This window comes from Indicator indicator, chromosome 35 (genome assembly GCF_027791375.1).
Source record: "Indicator indicator isolate 239-I01 chromosome 35, UM_Iind_1.1, whole genome shotgun sequence".
NCBI classification, from domain to species: Eukaryota; Metazoa; Chordata; class Aves; order Piciformes; family Indicatoridae; genus Indicator; species Indicator indicator.
In genome coordinates, this window is record NC_072044.1 from 6,166,446 (window position 1) to 6,191,625 (window position 25,180).

General features: G+C 54.1%; 1 protein-coding gene across 1 annotated transcript in view; it reads right to left on the minus strand.

The window, feature by feature from the left end:
* Nucleotides 1-25,180, minus strand: part of ANKS1A (ankyrin repeat and sterile alpha motif domain containing 1A) — a 64,297-nt gene that overhangs the window by 14,757 nt on the left and 24,360 nt on the right. The window contains exons 10-14 of the mRNA XM_054395803.1: nucleotides 24,005-24,117; nucleotides 22,919-23,036; nucleotides 16,427-16,995; nucleotides 8,607-8,673; nucleotides 4,978-5,084 (exon numbers count right to left, since the gene is read on the minus strand). Coding sequence (XP_054251778.1) covers nucleotides 4,978-5,084; nucleotides 8,607-8,673; nucleotides 16,427-16,995; nucleotides 22,919-23,036; nucleotides 24,005-24,117 — 974 coding nt within the window. The remainder of the gene's footprint in view (nucleotides 1-4,977; nucleotides 5,085-8,606; nucleotides 8,674-16,426; nucleotides 16,996-22,918; nucleotides 23,037-24,004; nucleotides 24,118-25,180) is intronic.

Genomic DNA, 25,180 nt, shown 5'->3' on the forward strand with positions numbered 1-25,180 from the left:
AGTGGTGAATGACACAGAGCTTTCCTGGCAGGGCTGAGAGGCTGTGGAGTCTCTTTCCCTGGAAATTTCAAAACCTGCCTGGATGGGCTCCCATGCAATCTGACCTAGGCTTGGCTGTGTTAGCAGTGGGGTTGGACTAAAGGATCTCCAGAGCTCCCTTCCACCCCCCTCATTCTGTCATTCTATGCAACCAGGGGAAGAGAAGGATTTGTTTAGCTAAGAGCACAACAGCACAGCCCCCGCTCTTCCAGCACCTGTGGAAACGGTCCCAACACCATCTCCCAGTAAAGCCCAGACCAGCACCCAACCACTTCCTTGCTGGTCCATTCTCTGCCCCCTGGCAGTGTGACAATGGCAGCAGAAGGGAACAGTCATGGCTGTCGAGCTGAGGCAGCTTTATGGACAGGAAAAGAAAATTAACTGCTACTTTAATGGCTTTTTTAATGTTTATTGGGCCTGCAGCTACGCATGAATCAAATGTAAGTATCTTCTAAACTGCCAGTTCTGGTCCACCCACTTTGCTCCTCAAAAGCCCAGTTGGAACTGGCTGCTCTCCATGGTCCATGTCCATCCCTCAGGGAGCTCCGGAGCAGCTCCCTCAGACCCTGGCTCACTGCATGCCTCCACTTTCACCATTTCTCTCCAGAGGAAACTCAAACCCCCACAGCACCATGGACAAAGCACAGTCCTTGAGAACCACCCAAGCAGCATCCAAAACCCACCAGGGAGCTGTCAAAGTCTTTCCATGTCTTTGTGTGAGCTGAATCCTGCTCAGATGCTTTGCTCAAACCGTCCGACATGGGCCCAGTTCCACTCTTACAGGGTGTCCATCCTGGGCAGCAGCATCAGTCTGGGGACCAAGGAAGAAAGGCAGCTCCAGGAGGCTGGCAGCCATGCTTGAACAGCAGCCAATGCCCCAGGATGTGGCTGATGCACTCTCTGCCATCTCCAAGAAACAAATGAAAGCTGCTGCTGGGGCTTTGCTGTTGTGCCCTTAGCTAAACAAATCCCAGGGCTTACCTGAGTCTGTGCTCAAACTCTCCAACAGCTGCACTCACACCAAGTTTTGTCTCCATTTCACCAAGTGCAGAAGCAGCAAAACCTTCTCTGGGGGCTCTCTGATGGGTCCCTGTTCTTCACAGACCATTACTGGGTGCAAGCCATGACTGGAATATGTCAGTTAAGTTTTCCCCAGACTGCTATAAGATGACAAATTTTATATGAAAATAGAAAGAAGCTCTGGGGCAGGCACATTCTCAGAGCATGCTAAAAGCCTGACTGCTGTCCAGGGGACCAGCATCTGTGAGCCAGGCTGGGGACTTATGAAGCAGATCATGCAAAGCAGAGCTGCAATTCACTGAGGACCCCAGGAGTTGCCCTCTGCTCACTCCAGCCCTGCAGGCAGGGGGTGCAAAGGAAGCTGATGTGGAAGTGTAAACAGGCAGACATCAGCCAGCACCCAACACCTGAGGGTTTGCAGGATGCAGACCCAGCTCTGTGGACATCTCATCCCTCGGAGGTGGGAGGGCTTTCCTCAGACTCAGCCTGGCAGCCTCTTGCTGAGCTGCTGCTTAGCTCTGCTCACACCAAGCCAATGCCTCAGCTCCACAGTTTTATCAACCCTTTGCCTTTCCATATGCAGGGAGGAGGGAAGAGGAAGGCTCTTTTGTAACAAAGAGCACTGCAGTCTGATCCAAGGTGGCACTGAATTACATTTAATCCAGTTAATGCCAGTGCTCTAAATTATTCGTGGGCACCCTGCTCCTCCTGTGCCATCATTTTCCTACCAATTCTCCCCAATTACAAAAAAAAAGAAAAATGTCAATAGCCCAGTGGAGCCCAGGGCACTCCACAGAACAGATTTCCACTCCTGACGCTCTCTCATTGAATCAGCATTAGCTGCTTTCCGCACACTCTACAGGAGTCCAGGCTACAACAATAAAATGAGAAAAGAGCCATTAAAGTGGTTTATGTCTTCTTTTACCTGCTCATTTGTGAATCAAAATATCATTGGACTGAATAAAAAGTTCAGCTAGAGAATAATGGTGCAGTTGCCAGAGTGTGAGAGGTTTGCCCTTCTCAGATGTCAGCCTGAGGAGCTGTCTGGGGGGCAGCAAACATTCAGCCCTCCAAGGGAAGGGAAAAGCTTTGGCAAGCATCTCAGACACCATTATGGGATCTGTGGGATCACAAAATGCTGTAGGGAGGGTGCAGGCCATGGTACTTTCTTTCCCACTTCGGGGGGGGGGGAAATTCCACCACCAGTCCCTGAAATCCCTTCCTATTGCACTGCCCCTGTCCCTGCTTCCCCAGAACACAGCAGAGCCCAGCCTGGCTTTTCTCCCTTGGCCATTCCTGTGTTTGCAGCAGGGCACCGGGATGCACTGTGCATGTCCCAGTGCAAAACCAGTTCCCATGGACCTCCTGAAGGGAGCATCTGCTGCAGGGGCACTGATGATCACAGCAGACACAATGGGACCAGACTCCAGGAGCAGCAGAAGCCCCTTTGGTCCATATTCCTGTGACATTTTCCTGTTCTTCCAGCTCCCCCAGCTTGTTACCAGTCAGGGACCATTAAGTGGATTTATGATGCATGTTTCTGACTGTCTCTGCTCATCACTGCTGCACTTCAGTGATGTGACCTTTCCTCCTCCTCTGGTAGAGGATGAGGCCATGTCTCTCCTGAAGCCCCTCAGCACTCCCAAGGCTGCATTCCTCCGCATGGGAGGTGGCAGGGCTGGCTTCTCCTGGGTGGTGGGGTGCCCTTGGTCCCCCAGCACTGCCAGGGCTCGGCAGGCAGCTTTGCTGAGGGTTCTCCTCCACTTGCAAAGCTGAGCTTTTGCTAAATCAAGCACAGCACAGCCCACTTAGTTTGAAATATTCGTTAGTGACTGAAGGTGCTTGTTAGTGAAAAAACTGTGATGTAAGAGAAGAGAAGGAAAGGGCAGCTGCCATGCCTGGAGCTCAACATCCAGCTCCTTGCTGCACAGCTCAGCTTCAGCGTTTCCAGTGATAATTCATCTGAGAACTTCAAAACCACCTCTAGACCCAAATTATCCACTTGCTCCTTGTTTGTATTACAAAGTTTTAGCCCCACAACAGTAGAAGCTGAAGGTGAGCAACACCACAGAGTTTAAAATTCGCAATAATTTGATTTTCATACTGGGCTCATTGTATTAGCTTCAGCTTCCCTGGTCTTGGATGGAGGATTTAAAGCCAGGCTCGGCATGGCTGCCAGTGACAACTTCCCAGCAAAAGGGATAAGCAGCAAAGTTGAGATCAGCCAGGGGCTGCAAGAGATCTTCCGTCAGTTATTTGGCCTTTTAAATTTGAGAGCAATGAGTGAGGACAGCATCCCCTTGCCTAAAGCCAGATCTCCTTCCCTGGGAGCAGCTACCAGCACTGGGTGGGGAAAAAAACCTTCAGCTGTGGACAACAGCAAGAAGTCCTCCTAAGTACCCCAGGAAACTACAGCCAGACACATCCAAGGAACTTTCCCTTCCCTCCCGAAGGGCAGAGTTCTGCAGCAGTCTGCAGCCGAGTGTTGCTGGGTCCTGCCTAGTCACCACCAATTCCTGCTCACCAGGCGCCAGCTCCCAGCTCTCTGGGGACAAGTGGAAAGTGAATTTCCTTCACCACTGGAGTCCTGTGCTGGCAGGGCTAGCACCACACCTGCCAGGCAGGGCCAGGCACTGGGTCACTTCTGAATGGTGCCACTACACCCTGCCTTAGAGCACCCTACAGACACCGCTCCCATGTCCCTTCCCTTGCCCCTCATCCACACCCCATCCATTCTTCCCGCTCCACTGCTGGGGTTTCCAGGACCCCTTCAACTCTCGAGCACACATCCTCCTGGGCACCACCTCTCCATCACCACCTGAAGCAGCAAAGTGATGCTGCCTCTCTCTTTCCAGGTTACCTCAGCCCAAGGGACTGCTCCCAAGGTTTGCCTCCATTCTTAGGAATTCTTTCATTGCAAAACTTGGGAGTTCACACTCAATGACTCTTTTTTTTAAGCTGTGCATGAAGAACCCTCCTGCACCACCAAGATTTTCTGTCTTCGCAGTTCATGGTTCCTTACGACCCCTCAGATTTTGATGCTGAGAAGCTCTAAGTTTCCAGACACTGGTTACTGACAGCCCCTCAGGCTTCCTGCATGGCTATTGCCAGGGTTCAGAGCCAGCAGCGCCCATGTGGTTAGGTGCAGCTCATGAACCAGCTGCCTGTATGCTTAGAGTCCACTCCCAACAAGATGTCCACCACCTCCTTCACAGCCCACAGGCAGCCCTGGGCTGGCTTCACAACACTAATGAAGTTCAGTTCCCATTTCTGGAATAAAGTGGTTAACAAGGACATAGGAGTAAACAAAATTATAGTGGAAAAAACAAACACCTGAATTAAAGCTGAGGGTGAATGACCCTGGCCCATCACAGCCCTCAAGTCTTCCCTTTGTCTAACCTTCTGCACTGCCCCTGGACCAGCCACAGTCACAGATTGTGTTGGGTTGGAAAGGACCCTCTTAGGTCATCTGGTCCAAGATCGTTGCACTCAGCAGGGACACCCCTAACTAGAGCAGGCTGCCCAGGGCCACATCAAGGCTATCTTGGATGTCTCCATGGATGGGGCCTCAAGCACATCCCTGGGCAGCCTGTTCCAGTGTCTCACCACCCTCACTGTGCAGAACTTCCTCCTGATGTCCAACCTAACTCTGCCCTGCTCCAGTTTCAAACCATTGCTGCTGGTCCTATCCCCACAGGCCTTTCTGAACAGTCCCTCCCCAGCCTTCCTGTAGGTCCCCTTCATATACTGAAGCGCTGCTCTAAGGTCTCCCCAGAGCCTTCTCCAGGCTGAGCAGCCCCAACTCTCCCAGCCTGTCCCTGTAGCAGAGCTGCTCCTGCTGGACTGGCACAGCCCAGCCATGCCCGGCAGCGGTGCCGAGTGGCTGTGCCCAGCCAGGTGTGGCCGGCAGTGACTCACCAGGAAGCGGAGGTCGTCAAAGCCATTGAGTAGCAGCTTGCTCTCGTACTGCTGCAGGCCCAGGGTCTCCAGCCACTCCCCAACACTCTGCTCCAGCATCCGCGAACCTGATGAGAGAGGGAGCGGCAGGCGCTTGAGCAGCGAGAAGTCGTTCAGGCGGTAGCAGTGGCACTCGGAGGAGGACAGATGGCACTGCCACATCATGGTCATTACCAGCAGGAAACCCAAAAAACTCTGCTCAGAGAACAACAAGCCCAATGGGCAGATGGCTCCTGGGGCGAGCACAGACCATGGGCAGGCGGCGGTGCCCCGGTGCTGCACTCTGCTTCCAGCCCAGTCAACGCTCAGCAAGAGGCACACCTTGCCTGGGCCAGCTGCTCACAAGTGCTCCGGGGACCATGGCATCACATGCACTGCTTTCAGGGCTCAGACCAGTTCCTTGCCAGGCAACCATCCAAAGCCCAACCCCATGGGGATGAGGATCCACTCCTTGGCTCGTCAGAAGTGGGCGGGAGGAGGGCAGCAAATTTCCAGCCCTGGCACTCCCAGCCAGCCGTAGGTGCGAGGGAACCAGCCAGTGAGCACAGGGACCTGGGCTCCTCTCATCCATGCAACTTGGGATGCAGCACCCTGCTCAGCAGACCAACTGCTCGGAGGGCTGGGAGCATCGGAGGGCAAAGCAGCTAGAGAGAAAATGCATCCTCATGCAGCCCAGACACAGAACAGACAAGACAGACTTGGAGGACAGCAGCAGAAGCCAGCCCAGAGCAACTGTCCACAGCAGACATGCAAGACAAAGGAAGCACACAGACTGCAGCAGAGGAAAGAAGGGCTTGATACTTTTTCTCCCCAAGCAGTCCTGAAAGAGGCAAACCATGGTAAGGGCTTTTCTCTGGCAGTTAAGGTGTTAGGAGGAGCAGAGGTGAGAGTGAGCCTGAGCGTGAGGCTGAGAACCTTGGCACTGTCCTTGCATCAGCTCCCTCCCACTGTGAGCAGAGGTGAACTGCACTGCTGCATTGCACTGCTGCTCCAGCACTGACTGCACCCAATGCATCTAGTCCCACCAGGTGTTTGCTGCATGCTTCTCTGTGCCCTTCCTTCATTGGCTTTGGCTACTGCACCTCAGCTCCTGCTTGAGCAGGGAGCAGCTCTGGAGAAGGTGTTCAGCTCCTTGCATGTCAGAACAAAGCAACCCAAACGCCAGACTCTGACTTGTCTTCTGCAGCAGCCATGCCCTGGCAGCTCCTCTCAGCATCTGATGAGTGAGATTCTTCCCAGCACCCTACAGATGCCATGCAGATGAGCTCTCCCTTCCCTCACCCCTGGGAAAAGGGTCCAGTAACTTGTTATCTCCTCTGAAAAAGCTTGAGACTTTAAACAGGACCAAAAAGTTCAGAGAGCTTCTTTTCCTTGGAGAATTTGCTACGCACGACAGAATTGTTCAGGCTCCTCAGCACCTCTCTGCCAAGGGTCTGTGCAAACAGAAGGATGAGCAGCAAAAGCAAGTTTGCTTTCTTTGAGCCTCCAGGTCAGCTGAAGCCATCCTCCCCACCCCCGCCCGCTGCAATGGCTGCACAAGGCAGAGCTCACGCTGCGATCTGGCAATTCTCGGGGTGGGAGCTCCTGCTGCTCTGGTCCCCAGGAGAGCTCCTCTGCCAGGCGAGTCGGGCAGCGCTGGCCGATCCCTCTAGCGCACGCTGCAGCAGGAGAAACGCGGGCATCACAAAAGGCTTCCTTCTCCCTCCCCTAAGGCAGCCTGGGCAGGAGAGCAGCATCTGAAGATGGGGCGGACTCTCCATCCTTCCCTTCCTCGCTGCTCCAGCGGCCGCCGCCTCCCCGCCCGTCCTTGCCGGGCGCTGCAGCAGCACTGGCTTTGTCTGCAGGCAGAGAGCTCCACGCTTGCCGTTCCACTCTCGGTCCTGTCTCCTGCTCTCGCACTGCCTGTCCCTCCCTTCTCTTCATCCTCCTACCCCCCCCAGCTCTTCCATCCTCTGTGCAAGCCGTGAGGCTGCAGGAGACGGGAGGGAGACAGCAGCTCTCTAAGTCTCCGGTGGAAATTCCTGGCTGCCCAGGATTCACTGACTGATGGAGTCGGCAGCCTGGGCTTTCAAAAACAATGATGGTCCAGGTCTGCTCTGCCAGCTCCCGGTGATTAGTGGCTGGCTCATGGTTAATTTATATAGAGAGAGGTGAGGAAACTGCTTGCTGCCTACTACAGCAATTCTGGGAGGGGAATGAAACCGCGGCAGGTCCTGAGCTCCTGAATTCCCTCACAAAAATGGATTTATTCTGCTCAGCCTTTTGTGCTCTGGTGACTGCATTTCTGCTTTGAATGGGGAAACCTGCAGTGACACCAAGGGCAGGTTTGTGTCTGTAAAAATCACTTCAACACAAAATGAGGGTGGAGAGCAAGAGCATGAAGCAACTCTAAATACAATCCCATCCCATCCTGCCAGGGCTGAAAGGATTTTCTGAGCCTTAAAGAACAGAACACCAGAGTGTGGAGGGCTGCAGAGCAGGTCTGCTCATTTTCACAGGGACAGACCCACACTGACATAACAACACCCAGCCTCTTGCTACTGCCTCATGCACCTGCAACAGAAGTGAGGTCGTGGTGGTTACTGAGAGCAGCCAGCAGACAGACAGGCAGCAGCTCTGGGTCAGAATGGCTGCTGCGAGAAAATACTGTTGCTGCCCACCAAAGGAAACAGAAACCTGATACAAACATTCTGCAAGGCAGGAGAGAACTGTGAGCCCTCAGCTGGACTTTCCCAGAGGCTATGTTGAGAATAACAGCAACCGCAGGAGCCAGGAGATCAGCACAACCTCCTTCCCCTAGGACACTGGCTGGAGTCCTCACACCATCCTTCAGCTGCAAATTAGATTCTCATTCTGTAGGTGCAGAAAACCTGATCCTGCTCCTGCTCCTGCACACTGAGCAAGGACCAGTTGTGGGTCTGAAGCACCAGGATGCAGCTGCCACTGGGCTGTGTGAGCAGGGGCAAGGAGTCAGGCACCATGGAGCTGATTTTGCTGCCATGAGCTTGAGGAAGAGCAGGAGAAACACCTCAGAGCACTCACACCAGCCAGCAACTCTCACCACCTAAAGGCAAGGACTGTAAGGAGTCCCTTCAGGCATCAGAAGCCATCAGTAACAACTCCACAATCCTCAGCCATGAGCTTTTGTTTAAAGCTGTTCAAAGGTGCAAGACATTGCCTCAGCAATCCCCACATTGTTAGCAGCAAGCCCCCGCATTTAGAAACAGGCAGAGAAACAAAGCCCTACACACTGCTGTCACCAGGTGAGTATTAACCAGCACTGGGTAGTCAGGGGCCCCCCACTTCCCACCAGGTAAGGGGGACCAGCTGTGCTGCTCTTCACCCAGTGCATCCCTCCCCAGAGCAGGCTGGGGTGGGGGACAGCTGAACTATATCCAGCTCAATCCATCCACCAGAGCAGTAGGGAGCTGGGATTGCTGGGAGCAATATGCTGTGAGGCCAAGGTCTGCTCCTGCTGTGCAGAGCCCTCCTCTCCTCCCCCTTCTGGGAGCCAAAGTACAGTAAAAAAACCTCTGCAGGCAGAATGCAGAGCCCAACCAAGATAGACAGACAGAAGCTGGGTACACTACCTGAGATCCTCTGCTGCTCCTGAGAGAAGTCGATGCCCTCGCCGATGGAGCTCATGATCTTCTCAATCTGGAAGCAGATAAAGCAGCAGATGCTGCATTATTCATAAAGCCTGAGGAAAAGTTCAAGGCAGCCCCAGGATTTTACTTGCCATGTGACTGCTGAAGGCATCCAGGGAAGGACATTAAGGTACCTCTGACCCAGAAAAGCCCTCGGCCCCTTGCCTGGAAAAGCCTTCATGAGGGTGGGGGAATTGGAAGGGATGTGCAGAGGCTGGGACTCCACAGAGCCTTCCTTTCCACAGCCTCCCAGTGTCTGAAAATAAACAACTCCAACAAAACCATCCCTCCAGAGCACAAAACTAGGGTAAAGGAACCCCACACTCTTTGGCGCACCCCGTGCAGCAGGTGAGCTGGGCTGTGCCTCAGCAGGAGGTCTGGGGGGGACAGTTTGGGGTTGGTTTGCTTTGAAACCATCACATTTCCCAGCTCCTCAACACTGCCAGCAAGAAAGAGCTGGGAAAGAGCTGAAGTTTGCAAAAGCAGCAGCATGAGGGCGGGTGCCTGGAAGACCCAGGAGAGGGAGCTGGAGACAGCTCCACACCTGGAGCTAAGCCTGGCACTGCCAGGAGCTCAAGGCAAACCCCATGCAATTAAGAAGGAAAGGTGCAAGCTGCTGCCCAAGATGTTGCCTTTTCAAGTTCACTTAAGAGCTGCACAGAAAGGACTGCATTTGCCACAAACAGATTGATGCAAGCTGTCATTTTCATACAGCCTCCAGGATCTTTCCTGCAAGGAGAACAGAAACTTTCCAAACCCAGCCCCTGAGCAGAACTTGCAAGCTGAGGCTCTAATGGCCACACAGAGGGAACAGTGATGGTAAGCAGGGGAATTCCTATGGTGAAAGGCCCAAGAAATTGCATCTCAGGTATCTCAGAATTTTCAATAACCTAAAGGCACTGCAAGGAGCAAGCAGACCCTGCAGAGGCCCAGAGCTGGCTGCTTGCCCCTGGCTTCAGCCTGAGCAGAAAACAAACCCAAGAGTCCAAAAAGCCCCTGAGAGGGAGATTCCTGCACAGAGACACCCCCCCCCCACAAGGAAACACCCCTGCGAGGCACCTCCCAGCAGCTGCTGCTGAAGGCAAAGCTGGTGCAGGACTGGCAATGGGGAGTAGGAGAAGGTAAATTCCATCTCTTGTTTTTGTTGGTTTTTAAGGACAGATGTGGGGAAAGAGGCCAAGTTCTACTGCATCATCCCTGAGCTGCCTCTCTCTTCTCCAGAGAAGGAGACTCCACAACCTCTCTGCGCAGCCTGATCCAGGGCCATGGGCTGACACCATGACAAATTCACTTCCTTCCGTTTGCCAGGGCTGGATCCAAGCTCACATTAACTGGGAGTGCCAGGCCCAGCTCCCTTGTTTCCATCCTGCTGCCCTCCGCTAACACCAGAGGACTTGATCCTTTTCCAGTTCAGACCCCAGCATCACCAGCTCCAAGTCAAAACCCTCGGGTGAGGACTTGCAGGTGGCTTCCTCAGCACTCAGCTACCCACAAACCTTTCCTGAAAAGCAGGAAAGCCTGTCCCATGCCACACAAACTTGAGCTGAGCTGTGCACCCACAGCTGCATCACAGTGAGCAGAGGGAATCCTGCTCCATGCCCCTGGCTCTCCATGGCAGGAAAACTCTCTCTGACCACACACCAACCCAAGATGCCTTACTGCTGATCAACTTCACTGCATTAGGAGGCTGCAAAGACAAGAAGACACCACAAGGACATAAACCTGAGCACTTTAAAGCATCCCTGAACTCAGAATGCTTTGAGTTGGAGATGCCCTCTGAGATCCAGTCCAACATCAACTCAGCACCCCTGTAGCCACTGAACCCTGTCCTCAAGTGCCACGGCCACAGGTTTCTGGAACACCTCCAGGGACGGGGACTCCACCTCCCTGGGCAGCCTGTTCCAGTCCCTGACCACTCTTGCAGCAAAGAAAATTTTCCTCATCTCCAACATAACCCTCCCCTGGCACAATTTCAGGCTATTTCCTCTCCTTCTATCACCTGATACAGGGAGAAGAGCCTAACCCCCACCTGGCTGCACCCAGGATGGGGCTGGAAGGGAAGACACCCTGAGCACTGCTGATGCTGTGGGGCTCAGGCTGCTCTTTCCCAATGGTTAATTATTCAAATACAAAAATATCCTGGATAAATATAGCACAGCAGGCCTGGCTGCAGCCTGAACACTCAGCTCTGGTTTGCTTTGGCTTCACCTGGCTTTTTCCACTGAAGCACCAAGTGCCCCCCATGGCACAGGCTGTGGGGTGGGCTTGGGAGGGCTTAATTTATTATAGGGACAGAAATAAAACTGCAAAATACCTTTGCCTCCTAAATCCATACAACCATAGCTGTTACTCCTCATCTGGAGGGGCAGCTGGCTCCATGCTAGAGAGGATTTTTGGTCAAACAAACTATTGGAGAGGTGAAATAGAATCCCAGCATGGTGAGGGCTGGAAGGGACCTATGGAGATCACCCAGTCCAAGCTCTCTGCTCCAGCAGGACACCCACAGCAGCTTGCCCAGGAGCACAATGACTGGGGGGGTTGGAAGCTCTCCAGAGAAGGAGACTCCACAACCTCTCTGAGCAGCCTGCTGCAGGCAGCAAATGATGCTGGGGATGCAGAGAGGCTCCAGCACACTGCTTTCTGTTCACGTTTCTCTGTGTTTTACCGAAAAACAACACCACCACCCAAAAAAAGCAGCTAGGTGTGGCTGTCACGGAGGGCTGGGGCAGTGCTGAGCTGCTCCACAGGGCAGGCAGCCATGAAAACAGCAGCAGGCAGCAGAGTCCAAAGCAGGATCTGTCTGCAAACAAACTGCCCTGGGCCAGCAGGGGGAAAGGGAGCGGAAGAGGTTTGTTTGCAGACAGCCACCAGGAGCCAGGCCAGCCTGGAGGGCAGGCTGGACACTGAGGGCTGTTCTGCTGGTAGGACAGAGTATATTGCAACATCAGAGTCCTGCAAAGCCACTCCCCACCTCACAGAGAGCTCCAGGCAGAAGCATCTAAAGACTTTCTACACGAGCAGGATAGAGAGTGTCTCTTTGACACCACCCTGGGGGACCAGCAGAAGACCCAGAGATGAACAGGTCCCACATCTGTGCAGACAAAGGTGCCAGGGACAGGGCATCACAGCCTGCAAGAACCTTTCCTCCCAGAGCATGGCCCCACAGGCAGCCCTGACTGAACACAAGTCCTCTGAGGAGCAGCTGAGGGACCTGGGGCTGTTCAGCCTGGAGAAGAGAAGGCTGAGAAGAGACCTCATTGCTCTGCACAGCTCCCTGAGAGCAGGCTGGAGCCAGGTGGGGATTGGTCTCTTCTCCCTAGGAAGAAGCAACAAGATGAGAGGAAATGGCCTCAAGTCACACCAGGGGAGGTTCAGGTTGGATATTAGGAACAATTTCTTCCCTGCAAGGGCGAAGGTGCATGGAAGAGGCTGCCCAGGGAGGTGGTAGAGTCCCCATCCCTTGAGGGGTTTCAAAGGTGTCTGGAGAGGAGCTGAGGGATGTGGTCTGACAGCTGTGTACAGGAGATGTTAGATCACGCCTGGACTCAGTTATCTTATGATCTTTTCCCACCAGGTGATTGTGGAGAGCCTCACTCCCACTGCCTGCCCTCAGCAAGCTGTGGGGTCCATCCTGATTTCCCCAGCTTTGCCTCCTCCCCAGAGCCAAGGCTGAAGTTTGGAGCCAGCAAATCCACTGAGAGAGACAGGTGAGGACTAAACAGTCCTGAGGTCTTTTGTCACCAAACTGAGACAGCTCCTGCAGCAGCTCATTGGCATGCAGGGAGAGGAAGCCTCATCCAGAAAGCACCAAATTGAGCAGCAGCCCATGAGTGTGACACCTACCCAGCTTTGGGGGCATCTTGATACTGTTGGAGCTCTCTGGAAGGAGCTTCAAACCTCTCCCACAGCTGCAAAGCCCTCACAGTGGCCACCAGCATGCATGCAGGGGGTTGTGCTGCATCTGTGTGCTGCACCAGTGCCTCCCAAGGACACAGCAAGGTCATTCTGAGACAAGGAAAAGGATAAATATCAGCTGTGTGCATGCCCAGATCCCAGACTGACAGCATGGAGGGGCTGGGAGGGACCTCAGGAGATTACCCAGATCTGCTCCAGCATGGCACCCACAGCAGCTTGCCTGGCATCACAATGACCAGCAGTGGCTGGAAGCTCTCCAGAGGAGACTCCACAGCCTCTCCAGGCAGCCTGCTCCAGGGCTACAGCACCATCACACCAATTTGTGCCCACTGCCCCTTGTTCTGTCACTGGGCACCACCGAGCAGAGTCTGGCCCCAGCCTCTTGGCCCCCACCCTTTAGCTCTTGATGAGCTTTCACCTCCCAAAGTTCATCAGGACAGAGGAAATCTCACTGGGGGCAAAGGGAAAAGAATGATGTAAGAATTCCTGACAGGAACAGCAAGAGGAAATGTTGGGATCTGGAGATAACAGAATAATGAGCCCAATAATTAATCTGATTAAGATCCTGATGGCCACACTTGTTTAGCACAGCAGAAAGAAGACCAACTCCCTGCCTGCAGCACTGCCTCTAGCCTCCACAAGATGAGTTCTAAAACCTTTCCAACAGGCAAAGGGGAGCTAGAAGGAGAGCTCTGAGAGGAGGCCAGCCCAGGGCAAGGGGCACTGCCCAAGGAGTGTGGAGAACAGGCTCTGCTGCTCCCACCAGCCAGCCCCAGGGCAGGAAGTGTGACCCCTGCACCTCCTGGAGCAAGAGAGTCCATCAAGGAAACACTTCAAGAGGCTGCTGGGGAGCAAGGGGGGAGTCCTGTGACCCACCTGGTGGTGACAGAACCACAGAACCTGAGAATGGTAGGGTGGGAAGGGACCCTGAAAGCCCATCCAGTCCAGCCCCCTGCAGCCATCAGAGCACAGCACCTGGGCACCCACAGGAGGCAGATATATGGTGGGCAGCAGCAGCATAGAGGGGCTGAAGGTTCTGCATTTCTCACTTGAAACCCCAGGGTCTGATCTGCAGGAGCTTGTCAGAGCTGAGCTTTCACCAGCAGCTGCCCCCTCAAGCACAAGGCACATATTTGCATTTTCTTTCAAGTCCAGCTCCCAGTTCTGAACTGCCACTTCTGGCAGGTTTGGCATCAAAGAGCTTTCCTGGAAGTTTCACATTTCCATGCAAATGTTCTTAATCCCCATCTGTGAGCCTCTAATTGCAGCATTAATGACACAGGGGACTCAAGCACCCAGGCAGGCCTGGGGGGCTGAATGGAGATCATCACTTAAAGGCACCCCGCAGGCAGCAGCTGTGGTGGAAGCCACCACTAACTCCTGGCATCTGCCCCTATGTGACAGCCAGACCCCCAAAAGAGGCCAGCAGCAGGTGAAATCCCACTCCCAGGGCGCCTGCAGAGGAGAAAGAATTCCTTGTGCTGTGGCAGCAGGGCACAGATTAGCACTGCAGTGTCCACAGGAGCTGATGTCTGTCCAGGGCCATGATCAGCTCCAGAACATTAATTAACTCTTTCACTAATCCACCCCCTGTGCACTGAGGCTCCCAGGACAGAGCTGCTGGCTCAGGAGGCAGCTGGGACCCCAGCTGAGCAGACTCCCTTGCAACTGGAGCTGCTGGCAACTGTTACTGGGCCAGGACCCTGGAAGCAGGGGAGCTGCACCGGGCAGCAGGGACCAGCTCTGCCAAGTGAGTCACTTCTTCCCTAGCCCACCCCCGCTGGCAGAGCCAGCACCACCTCCACGTCCAGCTAAGGCCACTGGCAGTGCTGGGGATGTGGCCCTTGGCTTCCCAGCAGCTGATTCTCCTGCTCCCTGCTCAGCACAGTCACCCATGGCCCAGGGCAGAGCCAGCTCAGCCCCCATCATGGCTCCCACCTGTCCATGGGCAGGAACAGGGCCCTCCCCAAGTGCCCAGTGTCCCAGAGCTGGGGGTGCCAGTGAGCAACCCTTCAGCCTGTCTGCTACAGCTGCCTGCTGCACAGAGCTGCCCATGGCTGCCTTCCCCCTCCTCTGCCTGCACAAAGGCTGCTAACGTTCCAAGCACTGCACACAAACCTGCTCCCGGCTGCCCTCAGCAGCAGCCCAAGCATCACTGGCAGGGGCAGCTCACCAGGTTCTCTGTCAGCCTGCCGAGTTCAGAGGCTGCAAGTTGCATCTAATTGAGAGCAGCTGCATGATCCTGTTCAGGGCACTAATTAAACCTCCAGCAGCCTGCACAGCTCTCTGTTTAATCCTCATTGCTGTCATTACAACCAGCTCCACCAGCCTCTGTCTGCTCACAAATCACTGCACAAACCTCCCCAGCCTCCCTGTGGGCACATCTCCATCATCTGCTAACAGCCACAGGACTCTGCTTTAGGCTCTTTTAAAACAAGAGGCAGCTTGGCCAGATCAGCTCTGGGCTCCCAGCAGCTCCATTTGATGCTGCTGCCAGAGGAAGCTGCTCATTCCTGTGTCCCTGCTGCTGGGATGAGGGACCCAGGTCTCTGACAGCAAAGCCTCTGCAACCAGAAGAGCTGCAGAGGAAGTGGGGTTGTGGCAGCCCAAAGAAGTGCAGGGGGTGCTGACACTTCAGCAGGGTCCTTCTTCTGTCTCCCTTTATAGGTTTTAAACCCAGAGCAAAGTGCTAACAGAAGATTCAGGTACCACACACGGTAGGTCTGGGGGTGGATTGCTTCAGGAATGGCTGCATGGAATACACTGACCATGACCTAAACCTTCACTTCAGTGTACCAAGAGGAATTCCAGCTCAAGCTCTGCCCTGCAGCTGTCCCTGCTGACTGCAGGTGGGTTGGACTGCAGCTTTAGGTCTCTTCCAACCCAAAGCAATCTGTAGTGCTAGGAACCAAAGGATGAGCTCGTACTGGGAAGGGGTTCTCACTTTGCTTTTAGCATCTCAGAGCACCCCCAACAGGGGTTGATTTCAGCTGCAGGACAGGATCAGTCAGCACAGAGGGTGGGTGAGCAGGGCACAAGGGTCCCAGGACCTCATACCCAGCTCCCCACCCCAGAACCATGCCAGGGATTGGTTTCCTTTCAGTGTACAAAGAGTGGCTGATGGGAGCTTATCTTAAGTTCTGCAGTGCTGCTTCCCTACCAGCACAGAATCATCTCCAAAGAATGTTTCAGTAATGCTGTGGTGCTGGATTGCAGAGGGACACTTAATCTTGCCTTAGAGCTTCACCAGGGCCAACTTTCTGAGCATGAAATATTTAACTGTCCACAGGTCTGCTCTTCTGTAATGAACTGACTTCTAAAAAGCCTGTGAAATGAGCTCATGAGCAGGAAAGCAGGAGCCATTAAATACACAAACCACAACCTAACTACTCCCTTTCTTCTGTGCCCGGGGCACTGCTTACTCCCCACCAGCAGCAGGCACCCAGAAGCAAAACGTTCTCCAGATGCTGGGACAGTCCAGAGGGGCAGAACTGGGCAGAGGAGGTCACCACAAGGATCTGTGAGGACCTCTGTTAGCAGCTCTCAGTTTGGACACAAAAGCTTCTGTGGCTCATCTAGACTCAGTCAAGCTCTGTATCTGAGCAACTTCAACTTTGGAAAGCCCTCAACCTCTCACAGTTCTGCTGCTCTCCACCTCCAGGGAAGTCAATCTTTGGGCATTCAACACCTTGAAGACTTCCAGGTGAGCATTTGCCTGTTAGTATGATGTGAGAGTTTATAAAGCACTGAGAAGCATCCAGGACCCCTCTGCAGGCCAGCGTGGCAGGGAGAAGCTCCTGCTGTATGGATTCATTGCTGGCCCAGCTCTGAAGCAAGCTCAGCCTTACCTCATCCCACTCAGAAGCGAAGGATGGAGACTTCTCCAGCCGCTTCTTGCCTGCACTGCAGTTGGAGAGCGATTCGCTGCGGCTGCCCATGGCATCCTCCTCTGTCGGGGAGCAGGTCAGCAAGTCCGAGTCCGACTTGGACAGGCTGCGGCTGAGCTTCAGCTCGGCCTTGGGCTTGTTCCCCGCGTGGGCTCTGCCCACAGCCCTGTCCCCCTCTTCCTCAGCTCTGCTGGGGTGCTGCTGCCCATGGGGGATGCCTACAGCGGGAGGCGGCCGGCTGCCAGGTGCATGCTGCACGGTGGCGTAGACGGCTCTGTGTTCCGGGTCTGGAGAGCTGGTCCGTGGTGGAGCAGGGGCAGGCAGCTCAGCATCCTCTAGCTGCATAGCAGGTGGGTGGCTGGTAGCTTCGGTGCCTCCTTTCTCCGCAGAGGCAGCGAGCCTGAAAGGGTCCTCACTGATCTCGCAGATCGGGGAGGAGCCGTGCAGCAAGCCCGAGAACTGCTCCGGCACCTGGATGTCCTGGCTCTCTGCAGAGTCCTGGCTGTGGCTGCCACTGCTCCTCCTGTGCTCTTCAAGGGGACAAGAATGGGGGAGAAATTAGAAACATGGAAGAAGCAGCACAATTCCAGCTGTCCCCCTGCCCTCTGTCAGGGAGGAAGGGAGATGGAGAGCAGAGTTCAGCATCGTTTGGTGTGCTCAGCATGGACCCAAAGTGTTTACAAAATCCCAAACGCTGCCTGATTTGTGCAGCCTGGCAGCCCTCCCTGCTTTTATTCCTGTTAACACTATCAGGCCTTGCTATATAAGGCTAAGAGAAGTGCTAACTATATCCTGCAGAGAGAGCAAGTGTGGTGGGAGAAGCCGGCTGGAGGCTGCTGGAACATCTGATCCCTTTCCACAGAGGCCAAAATTCAGAGCTGTGCTCCCTGCTGTTGGCACAGGATGCAGGGTGGGGAAACTTCTGGACTGCAGTCAACCTGTGAGCTCCAAACTCTGTTCCCCAAAACAAGCTCTGCTTCCCTCCCCCGTGGTTTCCGAGTTTAACCTCTCCTCCTGACTCAGGGGAGAGAAATGAACAGTTTGTGCAAGGGGAGAGGCAGCAAAGCAGAGCAGAGTCTGACCTACCCTGGAGCCACATGCTGGCTAGCCCAGAAACACCGCCCTGCTGCTCAGCTGCTCCTGAACTCCCGCACCTGCATCTTCAGCATCAGCTAGCAGAGTACTGCACACACCATGAGTAACAGACTGGTCCCACTGCCAGGCATGTGCACAGCACACATCCACTCACCTTGGCCACACCTGAACCTATGTTTGATCTGTGCAAGCAAAGCTCTGCAAACGCTCAGAGGCGTAACTTCTGCTCACCACATTTTGTCCTATACCTGCCCATAAACTGCTTGGCAGCTGTCACCACTTCCACTTAGTGCTGGAGAAACAGCCTCATTCCAAGGACCCTAAAGTTGATGCTTTGAACGAACAATAAAGCAAAGGAACAACAAAGCCAAGCACCCCGATAATGTAGCTCTGAAAGGCAGAGAGGATGTTTGGATGTGGACAGGAAATTGCTTGCTTAGCAAGTCAGCAGCCAAGGGAAGCTGAGGCAAACGAATCCTCATCTCAGGGGCCAAAATACACTCAGGAATTTTACTTATCTTGAGCTGAAAGCAGCCTGTTAGCAAGAGCAGAGATCAGCTCCTTCCCCCAGCATCCTTCCCAGCACAAAGACTGGCAGGGCACTTTGAGCACCATTGCCCATCTGGGTTTGTGGTCTGTCCTCACACCACAAATGAGGCAGGAAAGGTCTGAATTAGTCATTTGCCTGCAAACTGCTTCAGATCCCAGGAAACCACACACCCTGGGCTCCATGAGCATAACTGGCACCCCCTGCCCCAGACAAGGCTGAGAGCCTTCTGCTCAGCTGGCAGCTGAGTCAGGAACAGCCAAAGCCCGAACGGAGCTGAGCTGCCAGGGCAGTGTGCCCGTGGCCCTCGCTGGGATCCAGGGATGTCAGGGCTTATCTCACTCTGGATCCTACGAGGTAAAGATTCCAGGACAATGAAGTAGTTGTTGATTATCTTGCACAGGCACAGAAAGCACAACTTCTGCAGCTGAAGCTGCCAGGGGAGGCACATGGGCTGTGGGCAGGTGGTGGCACCAGCACCAGCCTACCACTGACTCGGGGGTGCCAAGAGCAGCTTCCATCAGAAGATCTCAGGAACAGACTGCTTGGTCACTCTGCATAAAGTTGTGAAGCTGGAATGCTGGAAAGAAACCTCAGCAGAGCTCAGCCATGCTGCATCCATTGGATTGGTACTGGGAAGCAAAACTCTGGACCTGACAGAGGGACAGAGGGCAGTCACATGAACCTGGCCGGGGGGGTTGAAACTTGTGCAAAACCAAGAGCCTCTCCTCAGCCTCTTTCCTTTCTTGGCAATAACTTCTTCTATGTCCCAACTTAACCTTCTCTGACATTTCTGCTGAAGGCAGAGGCGGCTGCTGAAAGTTTCTGCCATTTGCTGGAGCCCTTGGGTCCAGCCAGCACAGAGTGCTCCAGACCCAGCTCCCACAGCTCACAAAAGCGCTCCTGTTGACCAGAAATCACAACCAGGCATTCATGGAGCTGAGGAGGAGGACTTCAAAACACAAGGAATCTGTGCCAGGGAAGGAAGGGATGAAGCAAAGGCAAGAACACTTGGCTCAAAGGATGAGGAACATCTCGAAGGAAACTTTTCAGAGCACGCAGAACCATTCTGGCTGGAAAAGCTCTTTAAGATCCTCCACTCCAACCACTAACTCTGCAGGTCTGGTGCTAAGCCCCTGCCCTCAGCACCACATTTCTGCAGCTTTGAAACCCCTCCAGGGATGGGGATTCAACCACCTCCCTGGGGAATCTGTTCCAGTGTTTGAGAAGTCTTTCAGTGGAGAATTTTCTCCTAATGTCCAACCTAAACCTCCGCTGAGGCAGCTTGAGGCCATTTCCTCTTATCCTGTCACTTGTTCCTAGGGAGCAGAGCCCAACCCCCACCTGGCTCCAGCCTCCTCTCAGGGAGCTGTAGAGAGCAATAAGGTATCCCCTTAGCCTCCTCTTCTCCAGGCTGAACTACCCCAGCTCCCTCAGCTGCTCCTCTCCAGCCCTTTCCTCCAGATCCTTCCCCAGCCCTGTTCTCCAGACCCTTCCCCAGCTTTGTTGCCCTTCTCTGGACCTGCTCCAGTCCCTCAATGTCCTTGGACTGAGGGGCCCAAAGCTGAGCCCAGGGAGGACTCAATTAAGAGCTTCCCTGCCAGCAACCTGATGATTCCAGACATGAGGCACTTCCCTAAGCTCTTAACGCTAAGCTGCAACCACCCTGCCTCGATCGAATTTCTTCCCCTGTATATCATCAGCAGGATTTGGTTCATGCCCTGGATTAGGAGGCTGAAGCTGCTTTTGGTCAGCTCAAACTTAGAGCAGCCTCTACCCTGCCTCTAGAGAAGGCTGCCCAGATGGCGACAAGAGAGGAGAATGCAAACACAGCTCCTGTGGCACACAAGGACAGAGAAGGAAACTGGATGGGGGGGGGAGGTGCAGCTTTCAGGGTGCCAAAATAACCTCCAGCTGCAGTAAAAGGCAAGCAGTGGGGCAGTGCCTGTGGCACCCAGACAGGCTCAGCACCCTCTAGAGTTGGTCTCAGCAAGCTCATCCTGTTTGGAGCAGTTTCTCCTCCTAAAGCTACCAGACCTGGTGCTCTTTTGTACTCCCCTCCTGCCCGTGTCCCCTGTTAGCAGAGGACAATAAACTACTGCCCTGACCGCTTACAGAGTGCTGAGGCTCTGCACAGAAGCCTCCAAACACACCACAGGAGCAGAAATGCAGGCTTGGGGCAGGGGAAATGGGGCTGGCCTGCAGCTGTGATGAAAGGCAGGGAGGGCAGCAGCTCTGGCTCTGCACATTCACCTCACCGCAGGTTTCTGCCCCTTCCAATGCCTGCTTGCAGTACCCACGTGTGCCCCACACTGACATCCACACAGGCACAACCTGGCTCTCCAGAGATGCTTTCCTTAAACCTCTCTGCAGCATGGCTTGGCTCATGTCAGAGCTCTGGTTCAGGGCACAAGTCACACTGTGTAGGGCAAAGCAGGGGCTTCAATGTCCCTGCTCAAAGATGACCTTTAAAGGTCCCTTCCAATCCAGAGCATTCTGTGATTCCAGCTGGGCTTCCTCTGGCAGCAGCACAGCAGAAGCTCAACACACACCAGTTTTTACCAACTATCAGAAAGAACCAAGTTAGTCCTACCTGCTGCTGGGTACTACTGACAGCACTTGTGGATGGCTCTCCTGAGAAGCAGGACAGACATCAGAACTCAGGAGTATTTTCCAGATGCATCTTCCAGCAGGTCTCTCAGAGCACAGCAGGAGCTGGGCAGTCTGCTCCTGGTCAGCTCAGCACCCCTGGCTTATCCACAAGTTCCACTGCGAGCTCTGAGTGCCCCTGACCTCATGCACAGAGTTTCCTCACCGAAAGGATGGGAAAACATTTGGCTCAGGCCACTCCTGATCCTCTGCCCAAAGCATGAGGCCAAGTTTTCCTACTGCTCCAGCATGTGACAGCGAAGTGCTGTGAGATACACAAAGGCACCCAAGCCAGGGATAATGTCACATTCAGCCAGCCACTGGGTACAGGACAGCTCGCAGCAAGAGGAACAAAGCAGCTATCAAAGGCTCCATTAAGCCCAGCTTGCCTGCAGCCCAACCTTCCAGCTGCCTTCTCAATAGCCTGCAGGAATCTGAGTCCTCCTCTTCTGACCAAAGGCTTCTCCAGACCTCAGCAAGCAACATCTAGAAGCCCAGCCTCTGAGCACCAGGGCCAAGAAGCAATTCTAAGCTATGCTTCAGCCTGCTCCTTGTCTTCTGATTCAGCTGCTGCCTTTGATGCTCCAGGACCCTTCTGATCCAGAGGTGGGAAAATTCCCCAACACCCCAATTAAGGCTCCAGTCCCTGCTCAGCCTTTAACTTTTTGCCAAAAAGGCCACTTCTGTGGCGCACTTCTGTGTGTTTCTCTCCTCTGCAGCAGCCCTGTTTCATCCTCAGCCATGTCTGCTCCCACTTTCTGCAGGCTCCCCTGGCACCTGACCCCCACGGGGGCCAGAAGCATTCCCCCTGTTCACAGCACAGGGAGCAGGTTTCAAAGCTGATCTTTAATAGTCTAAAGATGCTTCCTGCAGCCTCTGCATGAACTGGGGCTGAGGGCCTTAGGCTCCAGGTGTTCAGGAGAGCAGTCCTGCATCAGGAACAGGCAAATGCATTACTCAGAGTTGGTTTCAGTCAGACACACAACTGCAGCTCACCTTCACTCCTAGTGATCACGCCCAGACATGGGAGCCAGAGGAAGGAGCAGAGCACACAAGAATAGCTCACACTGCACTACCCAGCAATGGCTGCACACAAAGATGGCCTGAGAGCTTCTGCTCCAATGGCTGGTGCTCAAGGACTACTCCTGGCTGAGAATGCAAAGCACCAACCTGAAAAGCATCTTCCCTTTGCCTTGGGCAGCAAGTGGCTTGGGCAAGTGCTGATGGGAAAGCAATGACCTCTTGTGCCCCTCTGAAGGAGCTGGGAGTGTGGCAGGGCACAAGCAATGAAAGTTACCATGCTGCAAGGAGTGGGGGAAAGAAAGCTGCAAGTCTCACAGGGCAGTCACTGAGGCATCCCATCAAGCCCTCGCCATCTTCTCTTCATCCTCAGAGTGAGAAGGTTTTGGGTTTAGAGCCCAAACAAAATCCTTCCAAATTCCTGCTCAGGGCTTTTGCATAAAGCAAGAGAAGTTCCTCCTCCAAACAAATCTTCTGTTGTTGTTGAAGGAAGGCCAAGAAGCCCAGCCACAGCCAAACACAAGGGACAAGGTGTTCCCAGCTCCTCTCTGAAGCAGATAAGTCCCTCTGGGAGGGGGACTTGGGTGGGTAACCTGAGCTGGCCACAGGCTGGATTGTCTGAGGAGGAGGCTTGCTCTGCACATCTTTGTTTTCCTCCTCTGTTAGTTAACATCTCCAATGAGTGAGTACACAACAAGATACTGATTTGAAGAGCAGGCCAACAGGGCAAATCATCTGCTGATCTAAATATTCAACACCACCAGGTCTGCAGTAAGATGGATGCAGGATGTGGCCCATAAGGATGCCTGCCCTGGCTCAGCTCACTGCAACAGCACAGCTCCCACCCTCTTGCTCACTGTGCTCAGGTCTGGGTCATTTGCTAACAGACAAGGCCCTCACAGGCCCTTTGCTGTCTAAATAGCAGAGCTGCCCTTCCGCCATGTACATGTACATTCTGTACAAGAACACTCAGATCTCTCCTTTAGAGAAGTGAAGATCACCAGGAAACAAAACAATTGCAACCCAGACCTCAGCACCCCACCCAGCAGCCACTTGCATTGTTCCAGATGCTCTCTGCCCTCCAGATCTTCCTTCAAAGCATCTCAAGCCAGCAGCTCTGCTTGTTTGGGTGGTCCACTTACCTTTTGTTTTCCTGTCCACTGCAACTGGCTTTTTAGTTTCTGCTGTAAGCAACAGCTCATAGGGGTGTTCCTTTTCCCCAGCTCCACTTCCTTTGCTCTTTCCTCGTGCAACAGAGCCCTGAGAAAAACAGCTTCATGTAGAGCTCTGGAGAGCAGAGCTGTTTACCCCAGCAATAAAGCACAGCCCCCTTTCTGCCACAGCTTAAAGCAAGGAACTGGCAGAAGTAAGAGCTTCACTGTGGACCCTTCCCTCCCACCTCCCTCAAAAACCCACCCAAACCCCCTTGACTTTCTGGTGTTCCAGGTTGCTGACCAACTGATGCACTGCACAGGGCTTCAGGCAGCCTGGAGAGGGGAAAAGAGCTGAGGCCACTACTCTTGCTCATCCCAGCACAGATTCTGTTGCTGGAATCTGCATTGTCATTCACTATTTAGTTGCTGACCCTATTAGGACATGGCTGAAAAGAGACCCAACACAGCCCAGATCCCTGCCAGCTTCCCAGCAGGCTCTGACCCAGCACTTGGAACCTTGGGACACAAAGCATATTCAGGACTAAGGGCCCTCAGGCAGCACTGTGTGCACTCAGTTTAACCTCAGAATGTGATGGTGCTCATTGAAATCCCCCAAAGCCTCTGATCAGAGCTTGTTTGGAATCTTGGCAGAGCCTCCTGCAAGCTGCTCTGCAAAGCCACCCTCCCTGTGCAGGGAGAGGCTTGCTGCAGAGTCAAACTCTCCCTCAGAGAGCCACCCCAGAGCCAATGGGGCTAAACCAGGCACCCTGCCGGCACGGTCACTGCCTGCCAGCTGCCTTCCAGTTGCCTTCCAGCACCATCTCCTGGCCAGACCATGGCAGCTTGTTGGAGCCTTGTCCCAAGAGCCAAGCATGCCTACAGCCAACCATAGTGGGCTCAACCCCAAGCTAGGCAGCAAGTGATCTCTCCCTACTGCCATGAAAGGCAAGAACAGGTCTGAGCAGACATCCCCAAGGAGGGTTCTGAATAGAAACTCCTGGGACTGCCACCATGGAGACCGCAGGCTCAGCACCACCCCCAGTTTCTTCCCCAAAGCATCTTCAAGTTACCTACCCAGCAGCAAATGAGCCAGGACCTCTGGAAGCCTGGGGAGTCTTGGAGAGACCCAGGAGTCAGCAGCACAGGCAGGATTCTGCACTGCTGCAGCCCAGCTGGCTTTAAGTCAGCTGCCCTCAATGGCAGGAAGCAGCCACGTCCGGCAGGGAAAGTGCTGCTGTGCCTGCCCTGAGCTGAGGCTGCAGGGCTGCTCCTGCTCAGCTGAAGGAGCTCCTGACCAGCAAACTAAGGCAAAAAGCACTTCTGACCAGGTAGGGGCACGAAACCATCAAACCACAGCAGCAGGCCCTGGCCAGACACCCTAGAACCATTCTGCACAGCAGCTGCTTGCTGGCAGTTGTGGCCCTGGAGCCCTGCAGATGACGGTGGCTGAGGTGTCCTCTGTCACCCACTGAGCACAGGGCACCGGAAGGCAGCTGGCAGTCCCCAGCCCTTGCTCTGTAAGCTCTGTGCATGCCCTGCTGGGCTTGGCTCTGCCTTCCTTCCTCAGCTCCCACCTGCCCAGCTTTGAACTGAGGTTCAGGTCCAGATGGGCTGCAAACAAAACTCACTGATGGAGCTGAGCTTGCTTTGCAGGCAGCCAGGAGGGATGAAATCAAATCAAATTGTTCCAATTCCTCTGACTTTTTATAGGATCATTAAGGATGGAAAAGCCCTCTGAAATCAAGTCCAATCACTGGGGGTGCTCAGCCTGGAGAAAAGGAGGCTGAGGGGAGACCTCATTGTTCTCTACAGCTCCCTGAAAGAAGGCTGGAACCAGGTGGGGCTTGGGCTCTTCTGCCCAGAGAACTGGCCTGAAATTGTGCTGGGGAGGGTTAGGTTGGAGATGAGGAACAATTTATTTGCTGCAAGAGTGGCGGTCAGGGACTGGAACAGGCTGCCCAGGGAGGTGGTGGAGTCCCCATCCCTGGAGGTATTCCAGAAACCTGTGGCCATGACACTCTAGGACATGGTTTAGTGGCCATGGTAGTGTGGGGTTGATGTTGGACTGGATGCTCTTGAAGGTCCTTTCCAGCCCAAACAATTCCATGGTTCTGTGAGCTCGAAGGTCATTTCCAGGCAGCGACACACTGCCTGTGGGCTCCATCAATTTTGTTGGTTGCAGACCAAGACCTCCCCAGTGAGTCACTTGTCCCAATCCCTCTGGCAGCCAGAGCTCCTTCACTGGCTCCT